The 17303-nt window shown below is 57.5% G+C and overlaps 1 protein-coding gene across 9 annotated transcripts; it reads right to left on the bottom strand.

Moving 5' to 3' along the window:
* Positions 1-750: 750 nt before the first annotated feature.
* Positions 751-16254, bottom strand: TPD52L2 (TPD52 like 2). Of its 9 annotated transcripts, XM_065893639.1 has the most exons (9): positions 16094-16254; positions 13547-13692; positions 11582-11730; positions 10677-10736; positions 6343-6444; positions 3324-3350; positions 2512-2553; positions 1448-1496; positions 751-920 (listed from the first exon to the last, which is right to left on the bottom strand). In XM_065893639.1, the coding sequence occupies exons 1-9, from the start codon at positions 16110-16112 to the stop codon at positions 825-827; spliced, it is 690 nt and encodes a 229-aa protein (XP_065749711.1). In that variant the 5' UTR covers positions 16113-16254; the 3' UTR covers positions 751-824. The 9 variants fall into 9 exon arrangements, with proteins under 9 accessions (XP_065749711.1, XP_065749715.1, XP_065749712.1 ...); XM_065893640.1 differs by lacking the exon at positions 3324-3350 and having other exon boundaries at positions 825-920; positions 16094-16112; XM_065893641.1 differs by lacking the exon at positions 10677-10736 and having other exon boundaries at positions 825-920; positions 16094-16112.
* Positions 16255-17303: the final 1049 nt, after the last annotated feature.

The following is a 17303-nucleotide window of genomic DNA, read 5'->3' as shown; positions in this document are numbered from 1 at the left end:
CACTGAGAGGAGCGAGAAGCCAGTTTTCCATAGGGGATGGAATGCACTCGTGAAATAAAACACAGCACTGGCACAGAGGTGCCGCCCCTCGGCTGGATGCAGGACTTTACAGAGCGCTCAAAACCCGCTAAGGAGCCCTCGTTTATATATAAAAACACTATAAACAAATAAAACACACGGCAATGTAAGGCTGCACTTCAGCTTGAGCCCAAAGGAATAATATTTTCTAACTGTGAGGCTAAAGCTGCTTTGCTTTTTGAAAAACCCGCCGCTTTTAAAAAATAAAGAATTCGCTTTTCTTAAAGCTAGACCGTTAGTGTAACGATCAGGCATGTGCTGATAATCAGCTTTCCGGAAGCTCTCAGAAAATGGGTAGTTTTCCTGTTTGGCATTTTGAAATAAAACTGCAGATCAGGCAGGGCTTTCTGGATGACTCTTCCTTCTGCGACTTAGGGAAGGAGTTTAGAAAACACCACACATCTTATACTTAGCGCTCTCCCCACCCCCCACCCCGCTTTCAACATGCTGACCCACTAACGAGACTCCCAACAGGAGCCTGGCTTTGGCTCCCACCCTGGGACCCGCCACCCTGGGACCCGCCACCCTGCCCGCTTCCCGCTCCAAGGCAGGACGGCGCAGTCATTTGCTGATCTGCCGACAGAAGGGGAGGCATCTGTGTACGAGACATGTTCTCTGACCCACGCGAGTGCGGCAGCCACGTCTCCACGGGGATGGCCTGATTGTTCTCAACACCCGCCGCTCGAAGCTGCGGTTGTGGCGATGACGGTGTGCTTGTTCCGTGGCTGGGCAAAGCCGCTACGGGCTTAGAAGGGCGTGTGATCGGGCAGGGGTCTGTCTCCACTCCCGGTCGGGGAGGGAAGGCTGTCACTGCCACTCTCTGTGCCGCTGACAACCTTAGACTACAGATGGGAAAAGACCAAGAAAGAAGAACATGAGACAGAGCACGCACGCCTAGCAGATCCCGGGCCCGTGCTGGGAATTCAAGGTGTCCGATCCCTACGTGAGTTTATGTCATATGGATGCCGCTCAGCAAGACAAGAAACAAACCACCGACACGGGAAACAGGCTGGATCTCTCTCTAGGAAATCACACAGTGAACAGAGCCAATCCCCAAGAGACTACACGCTGCGTGGCTGCATTTACGTGACGTTCCTGACACGACAGAAACGGAGAGCAGCTTAGGGGTTGCCAGGGGTGTAGAGCAGGGGGTAGGCAGGCCGCAGTCTTTGTGGGGATGGTGGAACTGTGCTCTATCGTGACTGTAACAGCCACGCGTCCTGGTTGTGACCCTGCAGGATGTTACCACCGGCGGAAACCGCACAAGGTACGAGAGCTCTCCGTCTCATTTCCCATAACTGCACGTGAACCTACAATGACTAGTGACGTGTCCCACCCCGGCAGAACTGGGCGGTCCAGATCCAGTTACCTTTATGGTCCCAACTCGGTCCTCAAATGACTTGAAGGTGGCAGAATTCCTTTAAAGAGAGAGAAAGATGTCAGTATAAGGAGCACGTTGCTTTGTCACCCTCCTAAACCTGAAGGAACTCGGGGTTAGGGTCATCCTCTGGAGAGATCCGAGAGATCCCGAGGTCTCACTGCAAAAACATGACGAGCCAAAAAAAGGGGAGGGGGCACACATGTTCAGAAGCTTCCCCAGGACAGAACCGAGGTCAGCCACACCCCCCGACTGCAGGACAGAAGATCTGCACGCCACCAGCTGGTGAGCCCGACTTCATCTGGGCAAACTGCGGACCCCTTGACTGGGCAGCCGGGGGATGCCGGGCACGTTTTCTGCTGCGCCCTAAATGCACATCTTGGGGTTATGGAAAGTCCCACGTGTTCTTCACACAGATCTCTCACAGAAAGCGAGCAAGAGGAAAACCAAGGAGCATTCAGAGAGCAGAGAGTGACGAGGAGGCAGAGGACAAAGCAGGCCAGGCCTGGTCCCACCCAGCCCCGTCCCCCTCCCTGGCTCCGCAGCTCCCTGAGCCCAGGCCTCTGGAGGCAGCCTGTCAGTGACCCCTGGCACGCCCGGGGGACAGCAGCTGCAGCAGATTCTCCTGGACGGGGACACGAGCTCTGCGGGGACCCAGGCTGCACCACAGAGCAGGAGCGAGCACAGGTGCGGACTTCGAGGAGGAACAAGTCCTGGCTCTGGCTGTTCTCAGGACATAAAGAGCCACCATAAAAATCTTGGAGACACCTGAGACCTCTTGGCGTGTGCAAGCCTCTCTGTCCCTTCCGGCCCGGCCCCGAGGGCAGCCCTGGAAAGTTCCAGGTGGAGGCCAGTTTGGGGCCTCACCCCCACCAGCTCTTCAGCCTCGAAGAGGTATCTCCCAACCCTGAGCCAAGAGGACGCTGAGGGGGAAGGTGGTCCTTGGTTCAGGGGTTTGGGGAGTGAGACGGACCAGCCGGAGCCACCCCCTCCCACCGGCCTCCCAGTGGGGTCCCAGAGGGCTCAGGGAGCCGTCGGGTGCGGGGGCCCGTTACCTCATGGCCGGCATACTTATGGAGTGGCGGATGGAGTGGCTGCTGCTTGGAAGCGTGGTAGGAGCAGAGAAGGAGAGTTAAGGCAAGGACAGGACCGGCCTCCCCGTGCAGGAAGCTGAGGCCCCGCCCACCCTGCACCACTGAAGCAGAGAAGCCGCAAGGCTGCCCTCAGGGGGAGAACCAGACCCCGGTGCCCCTCGCATGGCCCCAGAAGCGTGACACTGCCGGAAGAGGGTGCTGGGACAAGGAAACTAAGACGCCCTTGGCCTGGGCTGCTAAAGACACTTCTGGTGCCAAGAACCGCCAGGTGTCCCCACGTGACTTAACAGCAAGCTCCAAAGAGACCGGCAGGGCAAGTAGGAATATTTAAAGTCACAGACTGTTCTGGATTTGGGTTCCAGACCTCCAAGGCGGAGGAGCGGCTTGATCAGCACGAGGTAAAGGACACTCGGGAGGCTGTCTGACCCGGTCCCAAGCACCCCGTGGCAGAAAGAGCGCTCCGTTGCAGGGAGGAGACCAGCTCCGCTTTGAGGGGCAGGACCGCTTCTGGGGGAGGAGGACGTGGGGACACGACGGCTTGAGGGCCGGCAGGGCCCCTTCCAGGAATAGAGTCAGGGGTGGGCCGATAGCTACTTGGTGAGGCCGGGTCAGAACGGGCGGCGACAGGACCCAGCCGGCTGCACAATCAGGGGAGGAGCCCTGAACCCGTCACGCGCTGGTGACCAGCTTGCTGTGCTGGTCCCACCCCCACCTTCATCCACACAGCCTCCCCTGGGGCCAGCCGTGCCCAGCGTGTCCAGCGTCAGTCTTACCTAAAGGAGTGTGAGAAGGGCCGAGCCCTGAGAGCGGCGGCAGGAGGAGAGAAGAGATGCAGTGTTAGGAGGGGCGCCTGGTCCTGCCCCGGCCCCTCTGCTCGAGCTCCGGAAGAGCACAGGGATGCTGGTGACCATGCTGCCAGAGGAGGGCACGTGCCCCCTCCCCAGCCTCTGCCCCACCCTCCCGGATGCGGTCACATACGAGGGACCCTCGCATCTGACTACGCCACAGACTGGAGAGGAGGAGCCCAAAAAAAACAAGCAAAGCGAGGGTGTGAAGTGCTCTTCGGCCCCCGGGGTCCATGCCTCACCCAGGACCCCATCAGCCTGCACTCCAGCCGGGCTGGGGCGCCCCCTGCACCGCGACAGGGCTTGCGACACCCCCAGGGCCGAGAACTTCATGCTCTGGCTCCATCGCCACAGATGACAGAAGCTGACCGACAAATCTGAGCGTGTCCAAGGGCAGCTGCCTGGGGGGGCGGGGGGTTGGGGAGGGGGACAAGGCCACCCCAACGTGGAGGTCATTTCAGAAGTGACGGTCACATGGCCTGATGCACCCACACCACTCTGGTGGGTGGCAGGACCTGCTCTGCTCGGCAGGAGAACGAGCCCAATGGTGAGAGGAAGCATGTGTCCCATCAAAGGTCACCCAGCTGGACGGAGGCCTGACCCTGCTTTAAGTGGGTTTCTGGCCCCAATCCAGCTCCCCCCCCCCCCCCCCCCCCCCCCCCGCCGGGGACGCAGAAGGCCTCTCGACCCGGGCTCCTCCTGGACGGGCCCTTCGGGACACCAGTGCGGGGCTGCTGTCCTGAAGGACTGAGCAGCACCTGACCCTGAACGTGCGAGGGAGTCCTCCCTGGTTCTCCTTCTTGAGACGCTCCAAACCACGGAGGTAAACGGGCCTTGGCCTCAGAAACCACCTGAGACCACGTGGTGAGGCGATGGGGACACACCGAGGACCCTGAGACCCAGAGATCACAGCACCACTGGAATCACGAGAGCAAAACCAGCAGCAGGCACTCAAGGCCCCAGAATGAGACCCCAGCCAACAGGCACCGTGACCGCGCGCCGGTTCCTCTGCCGGGCTGACTCACGCACGGCGGGCACAGGACCTGCAGCGACACGGCCACTCCGGGTTCTGAGCAGACAGCGGGGGCAGACGGAGCATGGGCTGCGTCGCTGCTCCCCCAGATCGAAGCCGTTCGCGTGAGGAACTGCCCAGCAGGCTCGCCCGCAGCCGCTTCCACACGTGCCCGGGGCTCCGCCCTCTCGCCTGCTTTCCACCCAGAGTGCTCCGAACATGCTCGAAAGTGAGCGAGAATACTGAACGTGAGCGCATGACACCAAAAATGAAAGAGAATGTTCCCAGAAGAGGACGAAGCAGACCTCTGTCACCTGCTTCAGATGCCCTGTCATCAGACCAGCCTCTGCAGGAAAGCACAGACCCGAGCAGACGCTCCCCTCGCTCTGTGACGGGCCCTGGGAGTGAGGCCTGGCCGCCAGGGGCGTGTGATCAGCCTGGCTCAGGTGGTCACAGTAGGCATCCCATCGAGCGTCAAGGGAGACTCGATCCAGGAACACACCCAGAGTCACACGTGAGCCGAGCAGCGTGAAGCCTTGGGGAGCAACCGCCACAGGCCCTCCTGCTGCCAGCGCAGAGCCACCGCCTGGGGTGGGGGGTCCCTCTTGTGCCCGAATCACAGCCATGGTGGGCAAGGCCTGCATCCGAGCGTGGCCCGCAGGGTCCCCCAGTGTAGAGGGTGCACCCCTGAGGCACAGACTGCCTATTACTGATGGTTCAGCTTCTCCGAAGGTTTGAAGTTTTTCAAAATAAACGGCTGGGGGGGGTCAAGGAGAGGAGAGGAGTAACGATGTCAAACAAACACGGATAAAACGTGAGCACGGCTCCAGGCACCAGCTGTCCTCTGCTCAGCCGGGTGGGGCCTGGGGCTTGTGAGCGCGCCTGTGGCCAATCGGCCAGGGCAGGGCTCCTATCTTGAGGCCCACGAGGCAGCCACAGGCTGTGAGGCAGGGAAATGCTTACCCTAAGCAGGCAAGAAGGAGCCCACTCAAGGCTGAGAGGTGAGGGGTCAGGGCCAGGGGGACTCCCAATGCCACGCTCAGCAGGCCAGGCCCACAGCAACTCCATAGGACTCTTGGCTATGAGGAGATAGGGCAGGGCCGGCAGTGGAACCCGGGGGGCCAAGTCCAGGGTGCTGGCGATGGGGATGACCCGCACTGCCCACTGTCTCTCTCCAATTAGTCCCAACAACCCCGAGGGAGGCCCTTATAAGGGCACAGCAAGGAAGGAGCTCAGCCAGGAGCCACACCCTGGCCTCTGGCTCCAAGGAGGCCCTGCGGGGGCAGCAGCGAAGCCCAGAGCAAGAAACTCAGGGTGAAGCCTGGCTTGGGAGCGGCATGGCCATCAGGCTGGGGGTGGCCGCTGCTGTGTGTGGTCCACATAGTGCCCGGGCCCCCCACTCTCCCTGGCCCCAGAGGCACTCGGGTGGCCAGCAGGGTCTCATCCACTTCTGGGACAGAACGCTCAGTCGGGGGCCCTAGCGTGCAGCCGCACGCTCTCTGAGGGCAGGCCTGGCAAACACCCCGAGAAACACCGCGCTTGTCCTCGACTTGTCCAGGCTGGCGGGCCACCCAGGCTGACGCTGCCCCCAGGCCGAATCGTTTTCTCTCCGTGGAACTTCAACGAGAAGCATCGCCTCCACCAACCCTAAGTACCAAAGTTACCCACAGGCACCAGTGACCCCCCCCAACCCCGCACCCCAAGAAACATACAAATAAATGGCAGAGGTAGCCGGTAAACAAGAGTTTGTGAACCACCTGGTGCGGGGCTGGTGTGGCCACACCTATGGGTGGGGAGGGGCCCCTGAGGCATGTGCATCTGAGCCTGGAGGCTTGGGCAGGCTTCCTGCAGACCCTCTAGTGGATCTAAACCCCCTAAAACCCCACCTGCCTGTCCCAGCTCTCAGGGTGGAGGTGTCAGACCAGGGAGTCTCACCTCATGTCCCCAAGCTTCCGGCTGATGGCAGAGCCCATGGTGGACAGGGCTGCTGAGGTCTTCTGTCCTGCCTGAGAGAGGGTTTCCTGGGTCTTCTTGTAGCTGGAAGGAGAAACACCAGTTAAACCAACCAAACAGAAGGCGTAGCCATGCCTCCCCACACCAAGGACAAGGCACCCAGAGAAAGAGGGGGCGGTCAGGGCGGTGAGAAAGCCTGGCCACCAGGAAGAGGACACATGTCCTGTCTCAGGGCCCCCAGGGGACTGCATGAGGGACAGACGCAGCACTGCCAGGTCACGACCCCCCACCCTGTAATAACACCGTTTTCTGCTCTTCCTGTGATGCAGGCTCCCCTCCGCGGAAACTTACTTGCCCCACCCCTACAGCAAAGAGGCCCACAGAGCCCAGGGCCTGCGGCCAAGCAGACCAGCCCCTCAGGCCCTCCTGGGGCTTCTCTTTTCTCTTCTCGTCTAAGACAGTCCTCTGAGGACAGAACAGCTCGACCACACCCACAGGGGATGCAGCCGGCCGTGCGGCCTGTGCCGGGCCAGCCTTCAGACCCCGAGCAGCCCCTCCAGCCCTCCACCCTCCTGTTCTGCATCTACCATGTCCTTTGAGAACTGGTTCAAGGGGGTGGTCTTGGCAGAGACGGCCTGTTCCACACCCTCCTGCCCCATTCACCCACAACAAGATGGCTCGTGACCTCAACGGCAGTGGCACAGGCACGGGCAGGGTGCCTGGGCCACAGGGACAGCAAGGACACCCTCAGGCCCAGGCTGAGAGCCAACACCTACAGCTGCCAGCACCCCACCCAGCCCCCCAGCCAGCCCCCACCAGAAACAGAAGACACAGCAGCCTGAACCCAGGAGCTCCTTTCTAGCCAAACTGGTAATCCCACAATAATGGCTCGAGATGGTAGGGCTCCGGAGACGCCAGCCAGCTCCAGCCCTCCTGGCACCCCCCAGGTCACAGGGGGCTGGTTCGGACGGCACCAGCAGTGGGGCTTCCAGGTCCCTTTCCCATCCACCCCACATCGTCGCCCTCGGGAGGCCCCACGTGAGCGCCTGCTACCCACCTCCCTCAGGCCAGCCTCCTACCTGGTGCCCTGCACTCCCCGTCCTGTGGGGACGGCCTGGCCCCAAGCACCCTGGAGGGGCCTCCCTCCCCTCAGCTGCAGCCACTCACAGCACAGCAGGGCCCGGGCCTCAAAACACGTCGCTTCCCAGCAAGAGTTTGGAAATATCTTGAAATCGCTAAGACATCTGAGTTTATCTCAGTTTCCAGAAGGTCAGTGATTTTGGAACACACTGTTAATAACAAGGAAAAAATAATTTCTAAAATCCTTGCCGAAAAATCTGCTTCTGCGTTTTCTGGATTCAAAAACTAGTAAGAGGCCTCATTCTGAACCCAGGCCTTAGAAAACCCTGACAACGAGAAATTCCTCCCCCAGTGATAGTCTGACACGATCAGAGAACTTAAGTGAACAGGAACTCACAGTCCAATCCCCTGCCCAGTGACCCAGGTATCTGGACAGCTGGGGCCTGGACAGGATCCCCTGGGCCGAGCGACAAGGTCCATTCTAGGCCACAGCTGATTCGTACTAAAACCCAAAGTCCACACCCTCCTTTCAGAGGGTTTCCACGCAGACTGTGGTCACAATTCTCCCAGGCGTCTTCTGACTTGAAGACGCCTTCACCCGGAGCTGCCACCTACACCATGGCCTGTCTCAGTGTCTCTCAAGTCGGTGGCAACAGAAGTGGAACATCCTGAGGGTGGCCTAGGGGCCCAGGCACTGAATCACCAGCAGGAGAGGCGCGTGCTGTGGGCCACTCTGCAGGGAAGCACCCCTCTGGGACAGATGTGGTGTAGAGGCCAGGGCAGAGCCAGCGTCTGTGTCCTGGTAACTCAGCCCCACCTGTGCCTGAGAGCACCAGGCTGTGTGGCCCTGGCCGCTGCCCCTTTGGGAATTCCCTTCACCTTTTAGGAAGACAAAGGCCTCCTCCCAGGATCAGTGGGCGTGGCTGTCAGAGGGAGGCATCTGCTGGATGCTCCTCCTCCAGGATCCTCCCTTGGGGGGCCGTCTCCACCTGCCACTCGGTAGGGCACGTGACCCCAGACTGCCTGGCCAGAGGCTACAGCTCCCGGACCACAGTGAAAGCACAATCTTATCGCTGGTCTGCAAGGCTGGGAAGATACCATCCAGCCCCACCAGGCACCCCTTGACCACGGAGGAGCTACCTGAGAACAAAGCCACTGTGGGGAGAGTGGAAGGGCGAGGGACACAGGTTGGGAGCGCTGATCGGAGCCCCGGGCAGAGGGCCTGGAGCGGGGGCTTCTCACCAGGCGAAGCCTCCCCGTCCCTCCTAGGCTGACACTATCTGCACCTGTGCTTTCTGTCACCTGCGACCAAAGAACTCGACATGCCAACGCGTGACCGTGCGATTTAGGGGTGTCCACACGAAGCACGACGTTAGCTATGACCCACCTAAAAGGGGCCCCATCAGGCGGCCACTTCACGACCAACAGAGCACGGCTGCCGAATCAACAGCTGGCCGCGGGAAGAGACCCCCTCCCAAACGGCATCAACCCACTCACGACAGGACCGCGGCACCAGAGCTAAGTGCTCGGGCTGCACACGCCCGCCTCCTCCCCCGGGCGGCGCTCTCCGAAAGGGATCCACCAGCACACAGATCGCAATTCGCGAAAGACAGGGTGGCTCCGAGGCTCTGGACACGGAACCCCAGCAGCGGTCTCCGGCAGCCACCGCTAGGGAGGCACCAGTCAGACGACCCCGAGAGTGCAGAGCAGCTGTGTCGCGCTGTCACCGTCCTGGGCTATCACTGCAGAGACGCCTCCAGCCCTGACAACTCTACCACCAGACTTGGGGCTAAGACCTCGTGGCCGCTGCCTGATGAAGCGCGTGAAAAGGGCCATCCCACCAGCCACATCTGCAGGCCCAGAGCCACAGGGTCCATTCAGAGGAGTCAGAACCGTGATCGTCAGAAACAGTATCCCAGCAGCTTCCCGTCAGCTGGCTTTACAGAACGGCACTAAGATCTCCCAAGGCTGTTTTCAGCTCTGGTCTGCACCGTGAGCCTGCCCTACCGAGCCACGCAAACAGCACGAAACCCCAACCACCAGACCCACTGGTGCCCGGCTCCCCTCGCGACCCCAGGCTGCAAGGGCTCCACGCACACAGCTGGCCAACCTGGGCTTCCGGGCACCTCCAAGACAAGGTGGGTCACAACCATTTCCTCTCATCCCAACACAGAAGGGCTTTCAGCCCATGCCTTCTGGCAAGCACGACAGCACTTCCTTCTAAGCAAGACCTCCCAGAAGGTGACTATTTTAAAATACTGCAGGGGCTTCCCTGGTGGCGCAGTGGTTAAGAATCTGCCTGCCGATGCAGGGGACACGGGTTTGAGCCCTGGTCCGGGAAGACCCCACATGCCATGGAGCAACTAAGCCCGTGCACCACAACTACTGAAGCCTGCGCGCCTAGAGCCCATGCTCCACAACAAGAGAAGCCACTGCAATGAGAAGCCCGTGCATCACAATGAAGAGTAGACCCCACTCGCCACAACTACAGAAAGCCTGCGCGCAGCAACGGAAGACCCGACGCAGCCCCAAAATAAATAAATAAATAAAATCTAAAAAATAATAATAAAATAAAATACTGCACCACCCAGTTCAAAGGCTATACCCAGAACGGAGCACGAATGAAGCGCTACCATCTTGTTTAAGAATCTCAAATAAGACGTCGGGAGTCCTTCTGGACCAGAGCTCTGTCAGACACACAGAGCTACCCATGAGGGTTCTGCGCTCTACTAATTTTCTGTGTGGCCGAGAGCTTGGAGCTTCTCAGGCCAAAGGAGCTCCTTCGAGATCTGACCCGCATGGCCCACGCTGCACCCCCCGCTCAAGAGCCACCCCTAAGCGCAAGAGTCCCTGAGAGCACCACAGCTGGGGCCAGGTCTGCAGGGGAAGGAGGGGGAAAAGCGCCATCAGCATCAGTCCAGATGGCGCCCAAGGTGCATCACCAGCCAGACGTGGCCCAAGCTCAGCTCCGGCCTCTGATCTGAGGGACACACATCAGGCTGGGGGAAGTTTTCAGTGTGGTCTGGTGGCAGAGTGAACTTCCTTCAGCGTCTGCACCCTCTTCCAGAAGCATTTAAAGGACAGTTTCTTTTGTGTTTGAGAGGAGAAAAATATATTAAAAATAAAATAGCCAAGAAACACCACAGCTAGGTCTGAGCCAAGTGTGCACAGCCTCCCTGTCCCTCAAAGGTGTCAGGAGGGGAGAGGATGGAGGTGCCGGCAGCAGAGGCACTCACAGGTCCGACTGGGTCACTTTCTCATTCCACTCTCCAAGTTTCTCAGAAGTTTTCACGTAGCTAAAAACAGAAAGTCTGTGGTAAATGATTTAGAAAAACTACTTCAACTCAAGTTTCAAACCGGCAAGTGACATTCCAGGGAAAACAGAGAAGGACCACTCGGCAGGAAGACTGAACGTTCAGCCTGCCTCCGCTCAGCACCGGCTCTGCAGGCCCAGCCACTCTCCTCACGCGACGGAGGGCCTGCTCACGCGACGGAAGCTGTGTCTTGGGGAACAGCTGGGAGGAGCAAGGAGGGCACAGCCCATGGCCCCAGCACGGCCACCCTTTGGGGTTCAAGGCCTACAGTTTCCTAGGACAGAGAACTGGCCTTTCCTAGGGCAGATTTATGAAAACTGACTTGGTCTTCCTGTGGGAACGTGGCTTCTCAGACAGCGGGAGGCATCTCCCATCCCCCCACCTCGGAGGATATGTTTCAGAGGAACCACACAGCCGCACTACCCAAATTCAGAGAGCTGCGGCACAGAGGGTCCGGGTCAGAGGTCCTGACCACGTCATGCTCACGAGAAGGACTCACGTCCACAGACTCACGTCGGCAGACGCTGACCTGTGGGGACCATGGAAAACCAGCCTCGTTAAGCACCTAATTTGTGTTCCCTCCAATGTAGACCCTGAAACATATTCTTCTTGTCAATTTCTGCTTGGACAACTAGCTAGCGTGTCTGCCGCCTTTTAAAAACAGGTGTAGACTCTACACTCTTTCAATAAATACAAATTCAGTTGCTGGCAAGGATTCAGGGACCCCAGCTGGCTGCTTCCAAGCGGCACGCTTGCTGACCCCGCTCCCAGGAGGCCCCTCACCCCCAGGACTCAACGCCCATCAAGCAGGTAGAGCAGACACTCACGCGTTTGACACCTGTACATCATGCCAACCCCTGGACAGGTTCTGCTTCAGGCCCTCCAAGGTAGAGAGGCCCAGCCTCCTCTTCAGCTCGCCACAGTGCCTCTCCTTGGCTGCCAGCACCTGGCGCAGAGTGACAACTTCCTCCTCCACCTGCAAAAGCACGGTTACCAGGATTCAGCCACCACTATGGCAGGAAGCGACCACCATCCTTACACACGTCACAGTGAAGGCCTTCTCAGAATCACCTAAGAATTTCCCATTTACAGAAACACAGCTCGTCTTAGGAACAGTCTACAGCAGGCATCGGTTCTGTTTGTATGTGGCACCAGCACCTCGACTTCTTCTGGAGAACTGTCCCGCCCCCCAAGCCGAGTGCTCTGGCGGAGCTACTGACCACAGTGCCCACCCGTGGATGACGAGCAAGGCCTGTCGGAGCTCTTCCCTGGGACTAGGAACGGGTGTTAGAAGACAGCAGCCCCTTTCGGTCCAGGCTCCGGGTCTGGGTGTGAGTAACAGAAGGTGGGCGGGTTGGCAGCCAGGCCCCATCTGCACCATGGGGGAATTCCACACGTCGGAGGAAGGAAGCAGAGCTGACAGACGGATGGGTGGCCAGAGACCCACGTGACAGAGAAACAACCCTTATGACAACATTTGTGTTCCCAAGGTCAGCTGCCGGCCTCGGCGAAAGCCACTTACAGAAGCCCAAAGAAAATTCTCTTTTCTGCTTAAAGTAATTTGAGTTGGGCAACAGAAAAAATCTTGACAATAACGATCAGAACCTTCTCATGTCTTAAAACAAAGAGTGAACTACAGAGAGGAGCATCCTTTACAGCCTTCCTACTTTAGATTCTCAATACTTCCTGCTCCTATGTGAACAGCTACTCTAAAAAAAAAAGTCCCTTTCTTAAAAAAAATGACTGTTTGGGTTAAGGCACTAACAACAGCCTAAAGCCCTATATATCACTAGATTCTGCTTTAGAAAATACTGAAAAAGAAACGATTCAAAACTACAGGATCATCGAAGGCCAAACTATTACCAGTCACCCCAGCAGTGACACTCGGTGACTTGAACTTTCCATTTATGGTGCTTTGGGCACATGGGCTTAAGGGCACGTGGACACGCAAGCTGAAATTTTTAAGAAACACAAGAGCTTCTTCATTTTGCAATTCACCTCTGAAAAAAACCTTGTGGTTTTTATTCTGTAACCAACATGTCCTGAAATAAAAGGCAAAACATAAGTCTCCTGGGACTTCCTGCTGCTTCTCCTTTAACCTCCGTTCAATTAAGAAAGGGCGGCTTCCTCTATGGTCTAAAACCTGGTCCTGGGGCTGGGTTTGTCCGCGTGACCAGCTCTGCTCAGACCCAGGCCTGGACCCAGGACGTATCAGGACGGGCTTGTTTCCGAAGGCGGAGCAGAGAACTGCAACAAGCGTGCTCCAGCCTCTGCCTGACTGCTGCCAACAGGTTCATTTCCCCAGATTCTGGAATCTCAAGTGAGTCACTATTAGAATCTGTATCACACCGTAAAAAGAAACACTCTGGGCAGTTAGTCTGAATAAAAATTATACGCACACACTTTTGTTCTTAACTCCTATTTCCTCTTAAAGAGCTCTCACTTTAAAAAGATCACACGAAACGCTTTTTACAGAAGTATTTTTAAAAGAAAAATGAAGATCCAGGGACAGATATATCCATGGGGGTCTTGAAAATGTCGTGTTGATTCCAAAAGAGAAACTCCCAGCAGATGGTGTGCTCAGAGCAGCTGCCCCATGTGGACATTCTCCTCATGGAGCACCTACAAGGTGCCAGACACACGCCAACCAAGGGCTGCAGAGGGCAGTTTCTGTGGGGCTCCAGGGACAATCTCCCAGGGCAATTTCTCCAGAGCACAGCCAGCACTCTGGCCCCTCATTAGGCTGGGAGGGCCTCACAGTCACCCCCGGATGGACAGCCATGACACAACACCTTTGCAAGCTCAGCCCTGAGCTCCTCCGCCTCGGCATCTGTCAGACCCTCCACAGCAGGAGCCTGGGCGGCCACCGCTGTGTCGACAGGGACATCCGTCATGGAGTCGGAGAGCAGACCTTTGTTAGGAGAATTCAGGTTGATATCTGCCAGAGACAAAATGCGGTCAGAGAGCATCAAATAAGAAGTCACAGAGGAATAGAGGACAGAGGTTTCCACCGAGGGAGAAAGCAAGGGTGCAAGGGCAGGTTTAGGAGAAAGGGGCGGGGGACCCGTGGAGACAATGCCTCTTCTCTGAAAGGTTCTGCAAAGATGGTTTCGGCCACCAGACTGGGAGCAGCCACATCTCAGGCCACCCAAGTTGCTTCTTCAGGTTCTAGAAATGCTGGCACAAGGCAGCCACTCCCTAAATCTGGTTTCTCCTGTAAGAATACTATCTTCACAGACAGGAAACCTTTGTTAAAAACAAAGCCGCTGGATCTAACAGCTCTTCCATTTTTTAGCGTGGAGGAACTTAATACAGCTGTAAACACAACCAGCACCACTTTCCAATCAGCTGCTCCGCCAGGGCACAGGCTAAGATTACACACGAGGAACACAGTCATCCAGCCCCTGTGGGGAGTCAGCAAAACAAAATCCGTTCAGTTCCTCCTCGACCCTCACCCCACAGCAAGAAGGCTGCGGCGGTGTGCAGAGGGCACTGCCTCCTCACACCTCTGCTATACCCAGACCAGGTTCGAACCCCTGCGTCACGTTTGTTCTCCACGTTAAACGCACTTTCCTGTATGCACTAGAAGTTTACAAGAAAAACAGGTCTACGCCAGTTCTTTCCAATTCCAAATGCAAGGCCGTCGTCGTTTGGTACGTTATACAATCAGCACTGAAAACATCTTCCCTTTTGATCAGCACGTTCTGTGAAGAGACGGGCTCCGTATGGGGTTTGGCACGTTTAAAAGTAAATTAAAGGGAATTCCCTGATGGTCAGTGGTTAGGGCTCTGCGCCTTCACTGCCGAGTGCCCGCGTTCAATCCCTGCTCAGGGAACTAAGATCCCACAAGCCAAGCGCGGTGTGGCCAAAAAAAAAAAAAAAAGAAAGAAAAGTAAATTAAAGGCATAAAGGTTGCAAAACAGTAAAAGTGTCTTTAACTGCAGGTATGTTTGTCTACTCTAGAAACCCTAGAATCTGCTAAAAATAGGCGAAATGCCCTTAAAACCAAAGACACTCTGTTTAGCTGGCCGTGTCATTCCCTTCACATGTCCCACAGCTGGAGCCATGCACTTCTGTGGTGCTCTAGAGATGTTCACTAAATGAAGCTTTTCTTTTTAGTCAACAGATTTCAATATTTAACCGAGATCAAGCCACGTGGTTTTACTTCATCGTTTGTACCTGCTGTGTTGAACCTACTCGAATTCAGTAAGTCCTCAAGATCCCTACAACTTTTCTATTCTTCAAAAACAGATAAAGGCCCTCAGCCACTGTCTGCTTATAAAACTGTGTGCTCACCCGACATGCTGTGCGCTGCCCAGTCACTGGGTGAGACCAAGCTCGGTACCCCCTGCAGGCAGATGCTATTCACACCCTGACTCAGAGGTGACCAAGGTCCTCACCAAAGGACCTACAGAGAGAATTAGCGCGGGCTGCTGCAGTAGGCAACACGAGGGGGCCAGAGCCCCTCACCTGGGTGAATCTCAGCTCAGCCTGTATAATCATCTGCAAAACGGGGGTTTCTGGGCCATTATAAAAAGGTTATTCCGAAAGTGGAAAAAGATCTGAGAAACAGGCTTGGAATGGTGTCTGGCACATAGTAGGTGCTCAGTAAATGTTTTCTGTCGTTCTCATGACCGGAACCCCAGACTTGTGAAGAATTCTAACGTTTAATTAATATGCTGATACAGATCAAACGATAGAAAAGCACCCTGAAATCATCCAGTGTAGTTACATCAACGTAGTATTAGCACTCCCTCTAGAGCCCCAGGATGGAAGACAGACTCCTACCACCTCCTCAAGATCTTAAGCTTCTGGGCCCGCTCCACACCCGCCAGCGGCCACCTCAAACTAGTCTGGGACGTCAGTTCCGGAAACAGGCCTGGTATGCTGGGTGTGCCCCTGACTCACTGCACCCTTCCCCCTCCAGACAACTCTGCAGTAGGCTGGGCTCCGAGCTGCGTTGCCACCCAAGGGGCGCTGCGCCCAACGCGAGGACGGCGTCGCCTCCCCTCCCCACCCCGGGCGCCGCGCACGGCACCTCGGCCCGCATCCAGGGCCGGATGGGGTGTCCCCGAGGGCCCTGCGCAGGGACTGAGGGCGGCCCGCCGGGCAAGAGTCGGGCGGGGGCAGAGTGGGAGCTACCCGGAGTGACGAAACCCAAGACTCTGGGGCGAGGGGAGGGCGCTGGGGAACCAGTGCTCAGAGCGATCCCAGCGGGGGCGGAACACCCGCCAGGAGCTTCGAGGCCGCGCGCGTGGGAGAGGAAGAGGTGCCGCGGGACGGGCGGGCGCAGGCGGAGGGGCCCAAAGGCCGCCACGCGGCACCGGGCCCGCGGGTACCTTGGCCGGCGGAGTCCATGTTTAGGCGGCGGCCGGGCCGCAGCAGGCGTCCAAGCCGGGGTCGCGGGCGCAGTGGGAACCGAGCGGGCCGCACCAGGTGTCGCTCGCCGCTTACGCACCAGCCAGCTGAATCGCCTCAAGCGCCGCGGCATTACGTGATCAACAGCGAGACGACCCACTTCCGCTTTGAGGCGCGCTCCGCCCCCCGTCCCGCCCCCACGAGCGGTGCCCAATGAGGGAGGTGTTCTGGCCTAGTCCCGGTTCATCAGCTTCAATATGATTGGTCGAGGCTGCGGACGAAGCCGGAAAGGGAGTCCGGTCCACCAGCGAGAAGCACAGGTAGAACGGTCTTGAGGTGCACTGAGTGAGGTGGGAACTGGGAGGACCGTGCAACATGGCGCTACGGGATCCCGGAGGTGGGCCTCTTGGAGGGTCTCCAAGGTGTTTGCCCCTGCCTGCGAGCGCCACGGCTCACGTACTTCGGCGGGTCAGACTCAGGCCGCTTGCGATCCCTCCGAGGCCTGACCCACTGACTTTGGAGCTCTTTTTCTTTTTGGGTCTGTCCTTTTTGTAGGGATTTTAAAGTTGTATGGGGGTTGCGCAGAAAAAGGCGCGACCACGAGTTGCTCTCTTTTGGCTGGAGGCGCCCTTCGACCCCGTGTTCTCTCACTTCCTTTTCACAGCAACCCGGTGAGACAGATGGGGCCCTCCCCACTTTACAGATGAGAAAACTGAGGCCAGAGTTACTTGGCCATCCCTCAGCTAATTGCTTCCTGCAGACTCCGGAGGAGGGTTTGCCAAACTTGTCAAAGGAGAGGTGTGTAGCCATTAGGCAACCCGGTCCCGCTAAAACAAGTCCCACGACTACCCTTCCACGGCTACTAAATTGCCTCTGCAAGCAATCCGTTAGTGCAGGTGCCGGGCTGCACAGCAGGAGGTGAGCGGCAGGCAAGTGAGCGAAGCTTCATCTGCTCCCCACCGCTCGCATTACCGCCTGAACCTTTCCCTCCCCCTGTCCGTGGAAAAGTTGTCTTCCACGGAACCAGTCCCTGGTGCCAAAAAGGTTGGGGACTGCTGCTTTAGTGGTATTCAAACCCTTGAGGATCTGACCCTTCTGGACAGCATTCCCCCTAACAGCCAAGCCACCCTGCATGTACTGATCCCTAGGAAGGAAACCCATTCCTTCACCTGGCTAACTCCTCTTACTGTC

The sequence above is a fragment of the Phocoena phocoena genome, chromosome 15 (assembly GCF_963924675.1).
Source record: "Phocoena phocoena chromosome 15, mPhoPho1.1, whole genome shotgun sequence".
Lineage (NCBI taxonomy): Eukaryota > Metazoa > Chordata > Mammalia > Artiodactyla > Phocoenidae > Phocoena > Phocoena phocoena.
The sequence above is the reverse complement of the archived record's forward strand: the minus strand, read 5'-3'. Positions and strand labels throughout refer to the sequence as shown.